The sequence below is a fragment of the Rhamphochromis longiceps genome, linkage group LG14 (genome assembly GCF_057381845.1).
Source record: "Rhamphochromis longiceps isolate RC_006_pf linkage group LG14, R_longiceps_female_GT1.1, whole genome shotgun sequence".
NCBI lineage: Eukaryota > Metazoa > Chordata > Actinopteri > Cichliformes > Cichlidae > Rhamphochromis > Rhamphochromis longiceps.
Window position 1 is genome coordinate 41,651,157 of NC_140570.1, and position 17,254 is coordinate 41,668,410.

General features: G+C 45.8%; 1 protein-coding gene across 3 annotated transcripts; it reads right to left on the minus strand.

Annotated features, from left to right (window-relative positions):
• Window positions 1-3,618: 3,618 nt before the first annotated feature.
• LOC146654840 (coagulation factor X) lies at window positions 3,619-16,962 on the minus strand. Of its 3 annotated transcripts, none has more exons than XM_085429530.1 (11): window positions 14,847-16,962; window positions 7,868-8,096; window positions 7,618-7,790; window positions 7,158-7,182; window positions 6,912-7,025; window positions 6,686-6,820; window positions 5,753-6,015; window positions 5,556-5,670; window positions 5,086-5,282; window positions 4,883-5,008; window positions 3,619-4,146 (listed from the first exon to the last, which is right to left on the minus strand). In XM_085429530.1, exons 2-11 carry the CDS (start codon window positions 7,938-7,940, stop codon window positions 3,901-3,903), a joined length of 1,467 nt encoding a protein of 488 aa, XP_085285656.1. In that variant the 5' UTR covers window positions 7,941-8,096; window positions 14,847-16,962; the 3' UTR covers window positions 3,619-3,900. The 3 variants fall into 3 exon arrangements, 2 of the variants coding, with proteins under 2 accessions (XP_085285656.1, XP_085235396.1); XR_014907130.1 differs by having other exon boundaries at window positions 4,019-4,146; window positions 4,797-5,008; XM_085379270.1 differs by lacking the exon at window positions 6,686-6,820.
• Between the last annotated feature and the right edge of the window lie 292 nt (window positions 16,963-17,254).

Here is a 17,254-nt window from a genome sequence, read left to right on the forward strand (position 1 = left end):
CAACGCACATATTAAACAAATATGTAAGACTGCGTTCTTCCATTTGCGCAACATCTCTAAAATTAGAAATATCCTGTCTCAGAGTGACGCTGAAAAACTAGTTCATGCATTTATTACTTCCAGGCTGGACGACTGTAATTCATTATTATCAGGAAGTCCTAAAAACTCCCTGAAAAGCCTTCAGCTGATCCAAAATGCTGCAGCAAGAGTCCTGACAGGGACTAGAAAGAGAGAGCAGATTTCTCCTGTTTTGGCTTCCTGTTAAATCCAGGATTCAAAATCCTGCTCCTCACATACAAGGTCTTAAATAATCAGGCCCCATCTTATCTTAATGACCTTGTAGTACCATATCAGCCTATTAGAGCACTTCGCTCTCGCTCTGCAGGCCTACTTGTTGTTCCTAGAGTATTTAAAAGTAGAATGGGAGGCAGAGCCTTCAGTCTGTTGTTGTGATTTGTTGCTGAAAAATGAATTGAATTCACGTTGATTTAGATAAATCATCATCCCAGTCTGTCCACTGCTGATGGACGACTGAAGACCGGAAGAAGCTGTTACAGACTGATGACTCTTCAGGACCTGGGCCCTATTTCAGGAAGCCGGTTTAGAAAACTCAGAGTGAAAAACGATACTCAGGGTTGAGTAACCCCGAACTGTCCAACTCGGAATATTCGGTTTCAGAAAGGCTGATAACAATTAGTTCAGTCAACGCGGAGTTGCTTTAACCCCAAGTTAAGCGCGCGCACGAGGATACATAAAGCCCTGATTAGTGGAGCACAGATTAAGCGAGTCACCATGGAGACGGAGGGAAAGAAGGCGCGGTCAATGTATTTCACAGCGCTTGAGGCCGAAATTCTGATGGCAGCATATGCCGATAACATGCAAATTTTGCGGGAAAAAAGTAACACAGCCTCAGCTGCAAAAGAAAGGGAGCATGCATGGCAAAACATAGCCGACAGAGTCAATGCGTGAGTGTTAATTTAAACATTGATCGAGGGATTTCCACCCATTTAACACGTTATTTTATTTTATTTTTTATTTTATACATTTTATTTTGTGATGTGATGTGAGCGCAGGTGCAACCCAACAGGCCCCAAACGTTCCTGGCAGCAAGTAAAAATGAAATATAAAAATATAGTCCAAACAGGTGGTGTAATTGTATTATGAGCCATAGTGCTTGGTCTGTGTGTCCGATGTAAATCAATTGCAGTTAGAGGCTACATTAATTTTCTTTCTGTAAGCACTTATTGAAATTATCTGAGCACATTACAAGTACATATTTGCTTACTCTGTATGCTCAAATGTGACCCGTTATAGCCAACAGAAAAAAAGCGGAGGCCCGAAAAACAGGTGGGGGTCCTCCACCACCACCACTCACAGAGGCTGAGCAGTTGGCTTCCACATTTGTGATAATGTTGGCAGCATCACATATGATCTTCACAGTGCAGAGAACACAAATTAGCATCCATTACTATAATGAAATAATTTGTTAGTTTGAAATGCTACAGGGAACTATGTACCTGTACATTAATGCTGTGGAAAGACTTCCTGTTCACATAGTCTCCTTCATTTACTGAAGGAGCAATGATTGGAATGTGAGTACCATCTGTACAGCCAATCACGCCTGGGAACCGTGAGAATAAATGTAAAATTTAAGTAGTAGTTCAAGTATCACCACATCATGAATTAAGTTTCGTTCATCCTGATACCTGCAATTTTGTGGCATCCCTCTTTGATAAATCTTGTGGGTCTATGACCGGGGAACACCACAAACGAGTACAGGAGACGTTTCAGTGCAACTGTAACATTCCTGACTGCCCGACAGACGGTAGCCTTGGAAACGTGCTCAGCGTCACCAATATTATACAGAAAGCTGCCGTTTGCAAAAAACCGAAGTGCAATACAAATAATATGTACAGAACTGAGAGGATGTCCGCGATGTGTCACATGAGCAATATATGGCCTGAGGATGTTATCCAAATAAATTATAGATTGTGCTGAAAAACGGTAACGTTCACACAGGAAATCATCAGGAAATGATAAAATGTCCAAACGCGCTCTGATCACTCTCTCCCGGCGGAGAGCTCTGCGGAGAATTTGGGCTTCAACATCTACTGGCTCTTCAAGGAAGGAGCACGCCATGTCCGACACTTCCTACAGTCAGGTTTCTGACAAAGAGGCGGCGAACGTCAGGGTTAGTTGAAGCTAACCTGCTAGGGGGCAGGTTAGCTTCACAGAGTGTGTCGTCATAGTAACTCGCTCAGAATTAATCTAAACTCGCTTTGTGAAACCGGAAACCCAGAGTTTCCGTTAACTCAGGGTATACTTACTCAGAGTTTGCACTAAACCGGCTTCCTGAAATAGGGCCCTGGTCTTGCTCCACAATCGCTGTTCCCCTTATTCTCATGCAAAGCTCTGTAGTGCCTAAGCATGGATGAGGTGTTGTTGTTATATCCCAGCTCCCTGGCACATAGCAAACACTTCACCTTGTACAAAAGTCAAGACAGCTCAACATAAATTGTATTGCACCATCAGTATCATGAAAATACATCTTCTGTAGAAATTTACATACTTTGTTGGGAGGAATAAGATCAAAATGTTCCCACACAGGGGAGGACATCCTCCTCTTCTTAGCTGGCTCCATTCTCTCCTGACTTTCTCTCCTCACTCTCATAAACCTCCATACGGTCTCCAAACTCTCTCTAACCGCAACTCTCCATCAAACACCCACATTTTGAATGAAGTCTGAGGGGTTTGTATCGCTGTCATATCTCGCGGCAAAGTTCGAACCACTTCATGAACCAGTCACGTGGTACAGCCGGGCAGCGAGGCTTCGGACGTCATCATTTTCAGCTCCTCCCATAAATGAAGCAAGCCTCGATACGCGCTTCGCGGAAACGCCCCCTCCATTACTCGACACACGCTCCGAAGCCTCGATACAGAACGTCCCATCACTATTGAATTGCTCACCTTGGAAACCTAAAATGTCTGCATAGTCTGCTTCCCTACCACCTTCCTTGACGTTCGAGTCTGACTACTTCACACCTGTGAATGACTGCCAGGCCCATTATGTAACGCGCTGCTCATGTTATGACACGATGCTTTATGATGCAACATTGTTTTGTTTCATTGCTGTGTTTATGTGGGAGGCACTCAAAAGCTCTTATTAAAGAACCAAAATCAACATGTTTGCACAACAATGATGACATGATCTGTTTACTGTAACAGCAACATTCAGATATTACTGCTTAGACCTGCATTCAATCTAATGTCCAGCAGGGGGCGACTGCTCTGGTCTGATTGTCTGAAGTCTGTAGGAAATGAAATGATCTGAAGGGTTTGTGGTCTCAGCTGCTGGGTTCACAGCTTATCCAATAACAGTGAAAATGATCATCCAGGACGATAAAAGCCTATTTTTACCGAGCGTGCAGCGTCGCCTGGTCAGCTCGGCCCCTTCACTCTTCCTGCCAGGTCTCAAAAATGTTTGAAACCTGAAAAACAACCTCAAAGACCAATATGTGACATCACAGTGACCATCTCATATGTATAGTCTGTGCATGTATGTACCCACAGGTGTGTGAATCAAACATCATCCAGGAACATGAAGAGAAGCTTACACGTTGTTTATTTGGTGAATTTTGCTCCTTGACATTTATTCATAGACAAACACAGCAACAGATTTACTGCATGCTCCTTCACAGCATTGCTTTAAATCTCAGGGTGATGCTTCCTCTGTGGTATTAAAGTACTCACTATGCATACTCGCTGTACTATTACTGCAGCAGATCCCTTTATGGCGTCAGTGTGGCAGCAGTGTTCAGAGTCGGTTTGAAGGTGGTTGCAGCTCACTCGGTATCCCATAATCCCCTCACATGAAACCGGGCACGCTTGGCTCTCGGGGCTTCACGGGCTCCCAGTGCCGTTCACGTCCCATCTCTCCATTGTGTCTCGGATCCAGTTGAGGAAGTTGCCCAGTCGGGTGTAGACACCGTACTTGCCACGGGCGGCACATTTCTCCCCCCAGCTGACGACCCCGGTCAGGAACCAGGTCCCCCTGTAGTTCACCACAAACGGCCCTCCGCTGTCCCCCCTGCAGGCGTCCTTACTGGCCTCCAGGTAACCTGCGCAGTACATGTTGTCTGTGATCACCTGCAGGAAACACAGGAGGGGCCGGGCATCAGGGCAACGTGGGAACGGCTGCGTCTCTATCGCTGACCCTGGTCTGGTTTGATTTGGTCATAGACGGTATCGCTCGAGTGAACAGCACACCTGAGACGGGGCAGATTTACATGTACACCTGTACACAAACAATGCTGACAGCAGATGCTGTGCATCATGTTCAGGTGTCCACAGTCTGCTTAGTGCAGGATTCAAACACGTTACAGAGAGCACACCTGTTCATCCAACAGTTCTTCCTGTAAGGACACATGAACAGGTGTGCTCTTTATCGTCCTCTACGACCCCAACTGTCGTTCAGCAGTGCTGCTCGCCGAAGCAGTTTCCACCCTCGTTTCATTTTGTAGAGATGACACTACTACACTCAGTAATCAGATTACAGTTACTTTTAGAAAAGGTCATTACTTGTATTAAGTATGACGAATGTGCAGCAGTCCCCTGCTAACATGCTAACCTGTGGACCTCCATCCAAAAACTGTCCAGCCCGTCGGTGTTCACCACAAACGTGGCGGTCTATCGACAGCGGGCGTACCAGGTAACCCTCTAAGTAGCCCCCCCCGGATCCTCTGATAAACAGTCTAGTTTATCAGAGGATGCAGCAGCTTTTCTAACGTTTACGTCACCTGTTGCTGTGTTGCTGCTCTTTCTCAAACACTAAGTATAGATCAGCAGTTGCTGCGGGGTTGGGCTCAGACGCTCAGCTGATCACCTGCTCGGTGGTGCTGATGCAGTCTTTGTAGCCGACCACTGGGAGTGTCACCTTCCTCAGGAACCTCGAGGAGCGGCCCAGGTACTCGGTGGCCCCCCAGCCCGTCACCACGCCGTGGTTGTCCTCCTGGGCACACGGACACAGTCGGCATCAGACAGATGGGCCAAGTCAGCTGCAGCACTCATCATTTCCGATGAATTTACCTTCAGCAGGTATTTGGAGAGGTGGGTGTCGGGGAGGCAGGCGGGGATTGCGGTGGGCCCCTTCTGAACAGGCCGGGCGAGATAGAGCAGAGCGAGGTCGCTGTCGAAGGTGAAGGCGTGGAAGTGAGGATGAATGATGACCTTCTGGATCTTTATCTGCTGCTCGCCTGGATCGGGACGCTGCTTGTCGTAGTCACCTGCAGACACACACACACTCAGAAAACCCAGCTCACACACACATTCCTGCGCTCAGACTGAAGGGACAGCATCGATGAACCGAGATGCCGCAATCGCTGCTGCAGCCAGCAGAGGGCACATACCTGAGTGTAGTGGTTTTACAGACGTGCAGAAGCCTACACAGATGTGTGAACAGTGTCTGATTAGCATTCAAAGTATGCGTGTTTACATGAGCACCCCTGCTGCTCTGCCGCTCACAGTGGGTGAGGTCCACTGTAAACCACCGGCCTCACCTATCGTAATGTGGTCTGCAGACTCTTCAAAGCAGTGAGCGGCAGAAACGACCCATCGGTCAGATACCAGAGTCCCTCCGCAGAAACCGAAGCCGTCAGACCTGTGGATCAGAACCTGAACAGAAACGCTCAGAGTCAGCACGTTCACACAGCTCAGAACAAGGTTCTGCTTCGTTATTCCACTGATCCCTCCAAACCTGCCAGGGGCTCCCTCCTCTCCTCTCCAGGGATCCACCCACAACACGAGGCTGCATCTCGCTACCTCCTGCCCCTCCACTGTCCGTCAGGTTCCCTCCTCTCCCTGTTGCGTTCGCTGTCCACACCTCTGTTGAATTAAGTTCAGGTAGCCAGCTGTCTGTTGCATTGTAATCCCACGTGGCATCGTCTGTCTCCAAGGAACTCAGCAGAGAGCGACCTCGATCCAAAGCCTCCATCTGCTGACGGCCGCAGGGGAACGCCACTGAGCAGGAACGGGAAAGAAAGATCACGAAATCAGCTCAGATTAGCCGTGAGACCAACAAAGACACAGACATGAATATATGAATAATGATTAACACCAGTGCATCATGGGAATTCCCCAGCATAACTAAGGGAGGATTCAGGGTCACCTGGTCCAGCCCTAACTATATGCTTTAGCAAAAAGGAAAGTTTGAAGCCTAATCTTGAAAGTAGAGATAGTGTCTGTCTCCTGAATCCAAACTGGAAGCTGGTTCCACAGAAGAGGGGCCTGAAAACTGAAGGCTCTGCCTCCCATTCTACTTTCAAATACTCTAGGAACAACAAGTAGGCCTGCAGAGCGAGAGCGAAGTGCTCTAATAGGGTGATATGGTACTACAAGGTCATTAAGATAAGATGGGGCCTGATTATTTAAGACCTTGTATGTGAGGAGCAGGATTTTGAATTCTGGATTTAACAGGAAGCCAAAACAGGAGAAATCTGCTCTCTCTTTCTAGTCCCTGTCAGGACTCTTGCTGCATTTTGGATCAGCTGAAGGCTTTTCAGGGAGTTTTTAGGACTTCCTGATAATAATGAATTACAGTCGTCCAGCCTGGAAGTAATAAATCCCGTCTGCACTTACTGTAGTATTATGTGCAGTAATACTAATACAATGTGGGTCCTGGGAGTGTTACCGGTCTTGGAGCAGCTCTGTCTGTCACTCTCTAGGAAGTATCCGTCAGCACAGCCACACTGAACTCCAGCGCCACCTGCCAGGTCTCTGCAGTACTGCATACAGCCACCATTTCTATAGTGGCACTCCAACACCACTACCCAAGGCAATTTTCATAAATATTTCATTTGTCAGGTGTCATTTGCTCGATTTAAAGGTGGTGTACCTGAGTTTCAGGTGTTTGTTACCTGTGTTGCAGATCTTGCCCTGATACTGGGGAGGACAAAGACACGTGAAGTCTCCTCGGTCCAGGGTGCACATGCCTCCGTTCAGACAGGGGTTGGTCCCACAGGGGTTCAGATCTAAGACACACAGGTGAGGAACTCAGCTGAGTCATTGGTAGAAGACACCTGATAAGATTTCAGACTGTAGTCAGACTAAAGCACATCCAGCTGAGCTGCCACAAACTGAGTGACTGGGTTGTTCGTACTCACTTGTGTATCTGTACCAAAACTCCATCTGTGGGACAAGGACTCAGAGTTAGTGACTGCAGCTGTGGTTATGTTGAACGACTGTGTAAGAGTCTGCAGACACGACAACGCTCTGCATCCTGTGTGTGCGCAGCTAAGCTGATCTCCTGCTCTGTAATCGTCCTGATTCGTGTCCGGGATGAACGAGGGTGATGTTTTCTGATGACTTCCATCATTTCGGCTGCTTCCTCTACACACACTCTGCTAGCTACACACCCTTGACTAGAACTACGTCGAAATCCTTATTTAAGCATTTAGCTCCACCCGCTGAGGGTCAGGTTTTGGGCCCAGCATCATCAATCAGGACGAAGCGGTCCTCTCTGGGTTAGCACGGGTCTGTGGTGCTGACTTTGCTTTAATATATGTTTAAATAAAGTAACACGGTGGTAATCTCCTGCTGCGTGGGCGGCGGTGGGCTTCGTACCGTCTTCTCCTGGGTCTGGAAGATCTCTGTGGCCTCCTCCAGTGAGCAGCGCTCCTCGTAACACTCCCGCTCCAGGTTCCCGGGCAGCATCTCCTCCAGGAAATGCGAGTTGGCTCGTCGCCTCCTGGAGGAGGAGCGCAGGATCTGGCCGGCCGCCGACCGATCCAAGAACACTGAGGGGTGGACAGAAAAACGGAAACACTCAGACTGTGCCGCAGAGGCGGAAAACACGAGCGTGGGTGTGTCTCACCTGAACACTGGATGAGCGCAGAGCAGACGAGCAGAGCGCCAACGCTCAGAGTCACGGCTGTGGACGGCAGCATGTCTGTCCGACGGCTGCGGGCAAAATGGAGGATGGAGGAGCAGCTGACGGATTGATGGTTAACCACAGCTCAAATATTGACACGCAGATGTCACATCAGCCGCAGAGACGACAACACGTCTGAACTCTGTTCTGCTGGAGTATTTTCATTGCTGACCTGTAAAGGTGAAAAGGTCAAAGGTCACAGCACCTTTTGATGATCCTGTAGGAAGCAGCTGTTCATGAAAATATTCCAAAGGCTTAAGAGGAACGGAGCCAACTCTGGAATAACCTTCAGAGCACCGACAGCGACACGTGCAGGGCCTGCTGAACAGAGTACACGCGGTACTGCAGTATCTGTACTGCAGTACAGATACTTAGAAGTAAACGTGGAGGTAAATGGACTGTGTGGAAATGAAACAACCTTGCCTTTGATTCAAAACAATGGCGATGAGCAAGCTAGTACACAGCTAAGGAGCACAGATAACATGACCAAGAAAGTAGACTCTGTGCATTATTATAAATCCTCAAGTGATAATCCCCCCTTAGACTGTCTTGGTGCAAACCAAGACATAAATCATGTCTCCTGGAAGGGGGAGGACGTATCACAGGCAGGGCACAGCGAGCTGAAATCTCTGAAACCGACTGGCCTTCACTTCCTACGAGACAGAGAAGCTCTTCTACCCCTGTAAACGGGAGGAAACAGGACTGGACAACCGTAAATAGGAAGGATAACAACAAACCTCCAAAACAACTGAATGTGAAACTGCAGAACAGATTTGCTCCACTATCAAAGGACCCTGGATCTATATCGGACAACCATCCATCTAAAAGCAGCGAAATAAGGTCTGAAAATCTGTTGAAAAGTGAAAGGCCACAGGGAAAGCTAAAGGCTAGGCCCGAAACTCTGATTGTGGGTGACTCTGCCGTAAAGGATGTACAAAGGATGTGCGGTAAGAACACTAAAGTCCTCTGCTTTCCTAACGATATGGTCAACAACCTGAAGGAGAGAATTCTTCAAATTGCAGATGAATATCCAACTGTGACAAACATTGTTCTGCATACAGGGTCAAACGATGTGTCCAAACAACAGTCAGAGGTTCTGAAACGGGACTTTACTGGATTATTAAATACTGTAAACTCTCTGAATGCAGCTGTATTCATCAGTGGACCTGTACCGCCGGTCAGAGGAGGAGACGAGAGATTCAGCAGGTTGTTTACACTGAATAAATGGCTTATATCAGCATGTGCTGACCACTCAGTGCATTTTATCAACAACTTTAATATTTTTTGGGAACGCAGGCATCTGTTTAAAGCAAATGGATTTAATTTTAACAAGTCAGGGGTGAAACTGTTCACCTCCAACTTGTTTTATTCCATACGTCATCCATCCGTGCTTGGTGCCAAGGCTGAGATAAACGAGGAGTTATCTCATAAAGAGGAACAAACAGTACTCCAAGAACAGACAAAGCCCAGCAGAAACCTTGAGGAGGAGCTCCATCTGCCCCCACCCGGGAAGAGCCTCAGAAAGGAGAGACATCTGAGGCAAGAAGAGGCAAGAAGAGGGGTCCCTATTTGCCTCCAACTCTCTCAACAACACCAACGACCAGGACAAGGGACCACGACCTTCCCCAGTCCCCCAAACCCCTGACAGGCCATCACCCTCCTCCCCCTCCCTTTCTCCCTCCTCCCCACACCTGAAATTCACTGAGGAGATGATGGAGCGGGTCAATGCTGGGCTCAGATCTACCCCCCGTCCCAATCCCTTTTTGTCCCCCATAAACCCCCCACCAGAGCAGCCAAAGGTTCGCCATCGAGCCCCACCCTCAACAGAGCAATCGAAGTCACATTGCCCAGCCTCGCCCCCCTTAGTTCCTCTTCATGCTCTGTCTCCGCAGTCTGATGTGTGATGTGTGGAGGGTCCGGGCTGCGAGGATTATGGCAGTGATGACTTTTCCCAGGAGAAGCTGGGACCCTGTTTACTAGAAGGTTTTAAAATTTCTGTACTTTTAGGTGACAGGAGACATGTGGCCTGGTCAAAACACAGAGAGCTGCACTCTAAAAGATCTTTAAACATAGTAAACATACCTTGTGTGCCACAGACTGCTCCCAAACACGAGGGGACAAGTAATACCTCTAAAACACTTAAGTTGGCTTTATTAAACGTTAGATCTTTAGCTGGGAAAACATTTTTAATTAATGATTTAATCACTGAGCACAGCCTTGATTTTATGTTTTTAACTGAAACTTGGTTGGACCAAAGTAACAGTGGAGCTGTTCTCATCGAGACGACCCCTCCTAACTACAGTTTTATCAGTGAGGCCAGGGTGAGCAGGAGAGGAGGAGGGGTTGCTGTCTTATTTAATGAATCATTTCAATGTAAGCAGCTATCTCCTGGAAGTTTTCAGTCTTTTGAATATGTGGCTTTACAGCTGAAGGCCCCATCCAAAGTTGTGTTTTTTAATGTTTACAGGCCTCCCAAATACTGCACAGACTTTTTTAATGACCTCAGTGAACTGCTGTCTGTGATCTGTGTTGATTTTGACTGTGTAATTATTGCTGGGGATTTTAACATTCATGTGGACAACCCTCAGGACAAAGGGACTAAAGACCTGAGTAACACTCTGGGCAACTTTGGGCTGACTCAGCATGTAACAGAGGCCACACATAATAGAGGACACACTCTTGACCTACTGATCTCCAAAGGCCTGAGCATTTCAAAGGTTACTGTGTCTGATGTGGGCCTGTCTGATCATTACTGTGTTTTCTTTGAAAGTAAAATCTCAGCCCACACAAATATATCAACAACAGTGATCACAAAACGGTGCATAACTGAACACAGTAGTGAGATCTTTAACCAGGTCTTCCCATTAACACCTGACCTGCCCAGAGGGTCAGTCAATGAGCTCGTCAATAGCTTCAATGCTAACATGTTAAATGTAATGGACACTATTGCTCCCATTAAGGTGAAGGTTATCTCTGGAAGGAAAAAGTCTCCATGGAGAAACTCCACACTGGTGAAAAATGAAAAAAGAGAGTGTAGGAAAGCTGAGCGCAGATGGAGAAAAACAAACCTCCAGGTTCATTATGACATCTATAAAGAGAAACTTCACAATTATAATTTACAACTGAGGAATGCAAGGAGGTCCTACTTCTCTGACATCATCACTAAAAACAGCCATAATGCTCGGGTCTTATTTTCTACAGTTGACAGGCTAACAAACCCTCCTGTGTCAGTGGCAGCTGAACTTCATTCGACCATGGCCTGCAATGACTTTGCCAAATTCTTCACTGACAAAATCCAAAAAATTAGACAAGCAATTGGTACATCAACAGCAGATCCAGGATATGTACTGTGTCCACCAAAAAACTGTTTAAACACCATGAAACAGTTTCAACCTATTAACAGCAAAGACCTGGAAGACATCTTAGGTCAACTGAACTCCTCCTCCTGCTGTTTAGATGTCCTGCCAACAAGTTTTTTCAAAAAGGTCTCAAAGACTTTAGAGTCAGACCTGTTACAGATCGTCAACTTTTCTTTATTATCAGGTGTGTTTCCAGAATCACTAAAAACTGCTGTAATCAAACCTATACTGAAAAAGGACAATCTTGACAAGACACAAATGAACAACTACAGGCCGATCTCAAATCTCCCATTTTTAAGATCATTGAAAAAGCAGTTTCTCAACAGCTCAGTTACTTCTTAAAACAGAATAATTGCTACGATGCCTTCCAGTCAGGTTTTAGACAGAACCACAGCACTGAAACCGCTCTGACCAAAGTGTTTAATGACATATGTCTGAATACAGACAGTGGAAAAATGTCAGTCTTAGTTTTACTGGATCTCAGTGCAGCATTTGATACAGTTGACCACAACATATTACTCAAACGACTGGAGAACTGGACAGGTCTTTCAGGAACTGTACTAAACTGGTTCAAAACATACGTAGAAAACAGGAAATACTTTGTATCAATAGGTAACTTCACATCTGAGCAGACAAGTATCACATGTGGAGTTCCCCAAGGTTCCATCTTGGGACCCCTTCTGTTTAACATCTACATGCTCCCACTGGCACAGATTATAAACAACAACAAAATAAACTACCACAGCTATGCAGATGACACACAAATATATATCACAATGTCACCAGGAGACCGAGGCCCTGTACAGGCTCTTGGTAAATGCATTGAGGAAATCAATGACTGGTTGTGCCACAATTTTCTCCAACTAAACAAAAACAAAACTGAAGTAATAGTCTTTGGCGCCAAAGAAAAACGATTACAGGTCACCAGAGAACTTCAATCTATACATCTAAAAACCACAAACCAGGCGAGAAATTTGGGTGTAGTGATGGATGCAGACCTAAACTTAGAAAAACACATTAAGACAATAACAAAGTCAGCTTACTATCACCTCAAGAATATATCAAGGATAAAAGATCTGATGTCTCAACAGGACCTGGAAAAACTAGTCCATGCATTCATCTTTAGTAGGCTTGATTACTGTAACAGCATCTTTACAGGTCTACCTAAAAAATCAGTCAGACAACTACAGCTCATTCAGAACTCTGCTGCTCGAGTCCTCACTAAGACCAAAAAAGTGGACCACATCAGTCCAGCTCTGAGGTCCTTACACTGGCTGCCTGTCCGTCAGAGGATAGACTTTAAAGTCCTGATGCTGGTCTATAAAGCTCTGAATGGTTTAGGACCAAAATACATCAATGACCTCCTGACCCAGTATGAACCATCCAGATCCCTCAGGTCATCTGGATCCGGTCTTTTATCAGTTCCCAGAGTCAGAACCAGACATGGAGACGCTGCATTCAGCTTTTATGCTCCTTATATCTGGAACAAACTCCCAGAAAGCCTCAGATCAGCTGAAACACTCAGTTTATTTAAATCCAGGTTGAAGACTCACCTGTTCTCAGCTGCATTTGAATAAAGCACCAAATCCACACTTTAAGCTTAAACTTCAAAACTTACATTTAACTACTGATTTTATCTACTGTTCTGATTTTATCTGTTTTGATTTTATATACTGTTGTTTGTTTGTTTGTTTGTTTGTTAATTAGTTAGTTAGTTTATTTGCTTGTTTTATTCAATTTTAAATCATGCTTTTTATTTGTTCTTGTTTCTAATGTCTCTGTAAAGCACTTTGAATCACCTTGTTGTTGAATTGTGCTGTACAAATAAACTTGCCTTGCCTTGCCTTACAGATACTGCAGGGTTGCTGTGATGTAGACTGGCCTGACGACTGCTCAGTGTTAAGTCTGATTGTTGAATGTTGTCATTGTGGTTCTTAAATTTGTGAAGTCTGAGTTCAATCTACAGGATCAAGACATTCCTTTGTCTCTGACCACCAGACACTGTGTGCTGGGGGAGGTTTTATCGCAGATACATCCTGTCTGACAGATCTGTTCTTCTGTTGTTGCTTCCTGCTTTTATGACCCTTTTGGTCAGCAGGAGGTCACTCACACACACACACACACACACACACACACACACACACACACACACACACACACACACACACACAGTGCCTTGTCTTAGAACCATTGGGGGGTTTTACGGAGGGAGGTGCTTGTGCTGTGTGTTGCAACTGTGTTTGTCAATAAAAAGGCTACGAGGAAGCTGCTCTTTGAAGGATTTGCAGTCAGGTGAGCAGCGTGAGCTCCAAGAGCTGGTTCTGACCCAAAACTTCCCTCATGAGCGAGTTGGTTGTTCTGTCTTGTGTTCTTCATGATGAATAAGTCTCTGTGGAAACACAGACCAACCCTCGGCCTGCACCTCCAGTGAAAGCCTATTGGTCCAGCAGAGGGAAACCAGACCCCTGAGCGACTGATTGGACACACCTGCACGCAGGCTGAGGGGGCAGCTGCAAGCAGAGGGTGCCGTTTGGCCCTCATGGCTTCATTTTCATTCCCATTGTTAAACCTGAAAGCTGTTTGAGGGTGCCTCGCCCCCCCGCTGTGTTTGTTTAGGGTTTAATTTGACTTTGTGGTGGTTTCCTTCAGTAGTTGGTGTCTGCCTGTTTTATGAGAGGAGCTGTTTTGTACTGGCTGGTTGTTTCTGACTGTGATCGGTGTTTGTGTCTTCATGTCCTTTCACCTACTGGGCCCTATTTCAGAAAGCCGGTTTAGTGCAAACTCTGAGTAAGTATACCCTGAGTTAACGGAAACTCTGGGTTTCCGGTTTCACAAAGCGAGTTTAGATTAATTCTGAGTGAGTCACTATGACGACACACTCTGTGAAGCTAACCTGCCCCCTAGCAGGTTTACTTCAACTAACCCTGACGTTCTCCGCCTCTTTGTCAGAAACCCCTTCCTCACAGGAAAATCGATATCTCTCAATGAGCACACTGTCGCGCTGAGCTAAAGGATCCTGTCTGTCCCGCAATATACGCTGAGTTCTGAGGACTCTCCTTATCAATCTTGCACCTTCCGCAATGGGCTGCTCGCGTAAACGGACAGGACATGGCTGCGACAGGCTTCCCAAATCCACCTTCGCTTTTATAGCCGTGGTCTCTCATCTTGATTACACGAAGTAATTTACAATTACTACTCTGAAATATGAATTACATCTGTAATAATCACATACATGTAATAGAATGTTAATAGTACATTTCCCTTTTTTAGGAAATGACCTGTGTGAAATCAATAAATGGATCAGGTGCTGCATTATCTTCAGTTACATTGATAATATGTATTTATGGTGAAACAGTGGTGGAATATCGCTGTTGCTTTCGTATGATGACGCGGACATATCTGCGTGGCCGCAATCTAATCCTGTTTACATAAAGTAAACCTGCTCCCGAGCAGGTTTACGCTTACGGCTCTGTTGCTATGACAGCAAGTCCCGGATGAGCTTCGGGGAACCGACTGATCCAGGATCACGCGAAATCGTCAACAATCAAATCCAGCTAACTTACTTAGCGAGGTACGAAGTGGCAGCCGCGCCACTGTCCCAGACTGCGTGTGTTTTATGAAAACGGGCTCGTGATTTACGACGCATCCGAAGACCTGGAGAAGAGGAAGTTGATGGAAAAGGGAGCAGACGACCCAATACCACGCATCCCCGTACCCAAGCAGCGGACGCCATTCTGGGAAAGAGCGAGCGGGGCGCCGCGGCAGACCCGGATGAAATACATCCAGGAAAAGCTCCAGATTCAAGCGTATGGATAGTAACACCTAATTTTTTCCCCGCACCTAAGACTGCAGTTCTCCTCTGTAAAATAAGAGTAACAGGTTTGACCGCAGTTATGGGATGTTACTGGCTTTCTCCAAGAGCGCTGCTATGATGAGCCGAGATTACCAAGCAGCACTACGAGGGGCTCTCTGGGACTCTTTTTTTTTTTTTGGGGGGGGGGCGACCGTGGCTCAAGAGTTGGCAGTTCATCTTGTAATCAGAAGGTTGCCGGTTCAAGCCCGGCTCCGCCAGTCTCGATCGTTGTGTCCTTGGGCGAGACACTTCACCCGTTGCCTACTGGTGGTGGTCAGAGGGCCCGGTGGCGCCATGTCCGCAGCCTCGCCTCTGTCAGTGCGCCCCAGGGTGGCTGTGGCTGCAATGTAGCTGCCATCACCAGTGTGTGAATGTGTGGATGAATGTGCGTGTGAATGGATGTGTAAAGCGCTATATAAATACAGACCATTTACCATTTTCTGGCAGGAAACATCTTTCTGCCACCGAGCACAAAAAATTGTGTAAAATGGGGTTTAAAATCTGTATTATTCCTCACATATAAAAAAAAAAACATTCTAGAGGAGTGGCCTTATTGTCAAAGTACATTTCCAGCTTTCCTCACAAATCAGAGATGAGGAGGGGCGTTATATGCTGGCTAAAGGGTACACAGATCACAAGGAAGTTACATGTTTAATGTGTACAGACGGCCAGGGACTGATAAAGATCTGATCAGGACCCTTTTTGAATTAATTGCAACAGAAACATCAGGCGTATTAATATGTGGTGAGATTGGAATATTCACTTGAATCCATTTCTGGACACGTCCAGTAAAACTAAAGTGTCACAATCAGAAGCTCTATATGTTAAAAGGATGCTTAAGAAGAAGGGTTGGTTTTCACATTCCCACCATATGTATTCAAGACTGGACTATTTTTTATGTCACACTTTGATAAGCACAGGATTGTAAATTGTGATATAGGGCTGAGAGATATTTCGGACCATGCAGGCGTGTACCTGACACTCCATCTGCACTCATGGACGCTTCATATTGGTCTACTAAAGGATGTAAAATTCAAAAGGTTTGTAAAAGAAGAATTTAAGGAATACATGGACTATAATAACAATGGTGATGTTTCTCAGTATTTTATGGGATGCAGCAAAGGCAGTTCTTAGAGGGAATCTAGTTTTGTGGTCCTCATATAAAAAAAGGAAACAGAGAAACATCTAAAAGACCTCATTGAAAAGTAACAATGATGACACCTTATCACAAATGAAAGAAGCACAACAGATATTAAACAGGTTATATGATGACCAAATAGAGAAAAGGGCTAAATTCATGCAGAATTATTATGAAAATGGTCCCAAATCCAAGAAGCCAAGAGGAAACAGCAGGCTGACAGATTTATTCAGAGAATTAAAAACCCAGCAAATGATAAGATATGACATGAAAAGCATAAAGAATCTTTTGTGACCTATTATACCCGACTGTACGCAGAACCCACCACGACAGATGTGCCCTCTGTTAATGCATTTCTTTCCTTGATTTACCATCGATAGGAACAAAATAAAAGATTAACACCAACAGTAACTGCGGAGGAGATTAACCAGGCCGTTTCAAATAAGATGGCCGGTGAGGACGGCTACCCGGCAGAGTGGTACAAGCAGAGATCTCGTAGCCCCTCTGCTGAGGGTTTGCTTTAACCATGTGCTTACAGGGGGAGATACCCCCATCCTGGAAACGAGCAGGTATTTCAGTAATTCCCAAACCGGGTAAGAACAAAACAGAACGTGGTTCCTACAGACCCATATCAGTCGTGAATATTGACTACAGGATATTTGCAACACTATTAGCTAAACAGTTGGAATTTATAACTTCAGAACTAGCAGATACAGATCAAACAGGCTTTGTTCGAAACGGACAAACTCACGATGATGTGAGGCGGGCTCTCGTTCTAGTAAACAAAATAAAAAATATCAAATCAGTAGCTGTCTGACTGTCTGACTGCTGGAATGATCTTCAATCAAAGCTTTATTCGTCACATGCAGGTTGCCCTGCAGTGAAATGGGACCCCCCCCCCGACCTTACACATATAGCACAAACATTACATGGGGATACAGGTCGGAGATTGGTAGAATCAGAGAAAAAACATTGAAATG

Bases quoted from the DNA above. Each gene is read 5' to 3' on its own strand.
- LOC146654840 (XM_085429530.1), bottom strand. From the start codon at position 7,940: ATGCTGCCGTCCACAGCCGTGACTCTGAGCGTTGGCGCTCTGCTCGTC. The intron at 7,183-7,617 runs GTACGAAGCCCA...CTTGTCCCACAG, and splicing joins TCCAGACCCAGGAGAAGACG to ATGGAGTTTTGGTACAGATA. The intron at 5,671-5,752 runs GTTTGGAGGGAT...GTTTCTGTTCAG, and splicing joins GAGGAGGGAGCCCCTGGCAG to GTTCTGATCCACAGGTCTGA.